This window comes from Egretta garzetta, unplaced genomic scaffold (assembly GCF_000687185.1).
Source record: "Egretta garzetta isolate BGI_Z169 unplaced genomic scaffold, ASM68718v1 scaffold986, whole genome shotgun sequence".
Classification (NCBI taxonomy): domain Eukaryota; kingdom Metazoa; phylum Chordata; class Aves; order Pelecaniformes; family Ardeidae; genus Egretta; species Egretta garzetta.
This window is the reverse complement of record NW_009259903.1, coordinates 91,883-94,075: the sequence shown is the minus strand read 5'-3', so window position 1 is coordinate 94,075 and position 2,193 is coordinate 91,883. Positions and strand designations below refer to the sequence as shown.

At 59.4% G+C, this 2,193-nt stretch overlaps 1 protein-coding gene across 1 annotated transcript in view; it reads right to left on the bottom strand.

Annotated features, from left to right (window-relative positions):
• LOC104127481 (myotubularin-related protein 5-like) overlaps nt 1-2,193 on the bottom strand; it is a gene marked incomplete at its 3' end in the record, with an annotated part of 66,798 nt that overhangs the window by 12,886 nt on the left and 51,719 nt on the right. The window contains 4 exon segments of the mRNA XM_035895677.1: nt 633-760; nt 1,205-1,400; nt 1,515-1,588; nt 1,800-1,972. Coding sequence (XP_035751570.1) covers nt 633-760; nt 1,205-1,400; nt 1,515-1,588; nt 1,800-1,972 — 571 coding nt within the window.

The window sequence follows — 2,193 nt, the reverse complement described above, 5'->3', positions numbered from 1 at the left end:
GAGCCATTGACCACTACCCTCTGGATGCGACCATCCAACCAATTCTTTATCCACCAAACAGTCCATCCATCAAATCCATAGCTCTCCAATTTAGAGAGAAGGTTGTTGTGGGGGACCGTGTCAAAGGCTTTGCAGAAGTCCAGATAGATGACATCCGTTGGTTTTCCCTTGTCCACTGTTTTTGTCACACCATCATAGAAAGTCACTGGATTTGTCAGGCAGGACTTGCCCTTGGTGAAGCCATGCTGGCTATCTCGAATTATCTCCCCGTGCTCAAGGCCAGGCTGGACGGGGCTTTGGGCAGCCTGGTCTGGTGGAAGGTGTCCCTGCCCACGGCAGGGGTTGGACTGGGTGAACCCAAACCGTTCCATGATTCTACGGAGCACGGCCTACTCCTCCCTCTGCAGGGAGGCCTCCAGCTCTGTCCCCGCGGGTGCAGTCACCTGCTACAGCAGCTGTCTTTGCTCCCCTCAGGAAAACCACCCCCAAACCACATCAGGCCGGGCAGCAAGCGCCTCATCCCAAGGGATGGTGCCAGCCATGGCCAGGAACCCGCTGGGTCTCGCCAGCAACACGCTCCTCAGCTGAGGGCGCAGTGCAAAGGAGCAGCCCGCAGCCCCGCGCGGCCTCACCTGGAATGTGCACGAGCGCAGCTGCAAGCCCTCCCGGATGAAATGATCCACCTGGGCCAGGATATTGAACTTCTTCTCTTTGGTCAGCGAGGCGATGGGGAAGGACCGGATCACCACCTGCTCCCCCACTGGGCACAAGCATGGGAAGAGGTGAGCCACATCCCGCTGCCCCAGCCCCGTGCAAGCCAGTCCACGCTGGACCACCCTCGGTGGCCGTCACCACAGAGACCCCTGTAGGGCAAGGCGGCCAGCCCTGCAGCCAGCCCATGGCGACCTGTAGGTGATGCCTAGGGTGGGCATGACTCATTTATCATCTACCAAAGGAGGAGAGCAAGAGCAACCGCCCCTTTCGTAGTCCTGGGAGCAACCACCAAGCTTGTGGTGGCTGTGGCAACCCCCAGCAAGGCCCAGTGCTAGTTGGTCACTCACCCAAGGCAACCACCAAGGCCCTTATCATCAACTGCTGCAGCAGGATGAGCTGTGGCCACTGCTCCAGGAGAGCCACCAGCCACCTCCTCCCCGGCATCACCAACCCCTGGGGACAGAGGATGTGGTGCACATGGGACCCTTACCCAGGGGGTCCGTGGGAGTGCCTTTGAAGATGATGCGGTAGGTGGTGAGGAAGATGGCTCCTTCTGCAGGGAGGAGAGGTGGACCACCAACATTCCCTCCAGCAGCTTCTTCCCGTCCATCAGGCATGAGGTACACACGGAGCCCCTCCATCACGCACTCCTCACCCACCAACAGGTTGGGGCGCAGCAGCTTTGGCTACAGGGACGTATGATGGGAAGTTCAGGCCCGCGCAGACCGCGGAAGGGGACTTGATAGCCCCACACAGCACCAGAACCTCCACACACACACTGCAGCGGGCCAGGTCCCTACCTTCTGGATGGGAGGAAGCCTCTTGCTCTCCCTGTGCACGGCATCCAGTGTCTCTATGTGCATCTGCACAATATCTGTGGACAAATGTGAAGTGAGAGACCGCAAGCAAAGTCCTGCCCCACACGCCACCCACCAGGCTGCCAACCCGCCCCATCGCGTTGGGCGTGCGCCTTCTCTTGGCCATCCCACTGCTTCTTGCAGAACCATCTCCTGAGCTGGTCTGGAAGAATCCCCAGCGAGACCACACAGCCGCCCATTCCCCAGCGCTGCTGCAAGGTGCCTCACCAGGGATCATGACGTGCAGCCCCTTGAGGTGCTCGTTGGTGACTCCGCTCTCCGTGCAGACTTTGTCCACAAAGCGGTTGATGAATCGCACCACGTAGTTGGCCACATCGGAACTCTCTGCATCCTCAAATCCACTTTCTGTGTCATAGCTCTCAGCCACGCTGCCAGCGATGCTGCCAGGAGGGAGTAGGGAAGAGTTAACCCAGACCATCTCTCCTCTGCTGTAACCCACGCCAGGCTCCCAAGGGAGCTTCCAGGCCTGCTAGGAACCCAGGAGAGCTTCCACTCTCGATCATAGGATAGAATCATGGAATCACAGAAGCATTTGGGTTGGCAAAGCCCTTTAAGCTCCCCCAGCCCAACCGCCCCCCTACCCCTGCCATCCCACCCCCAA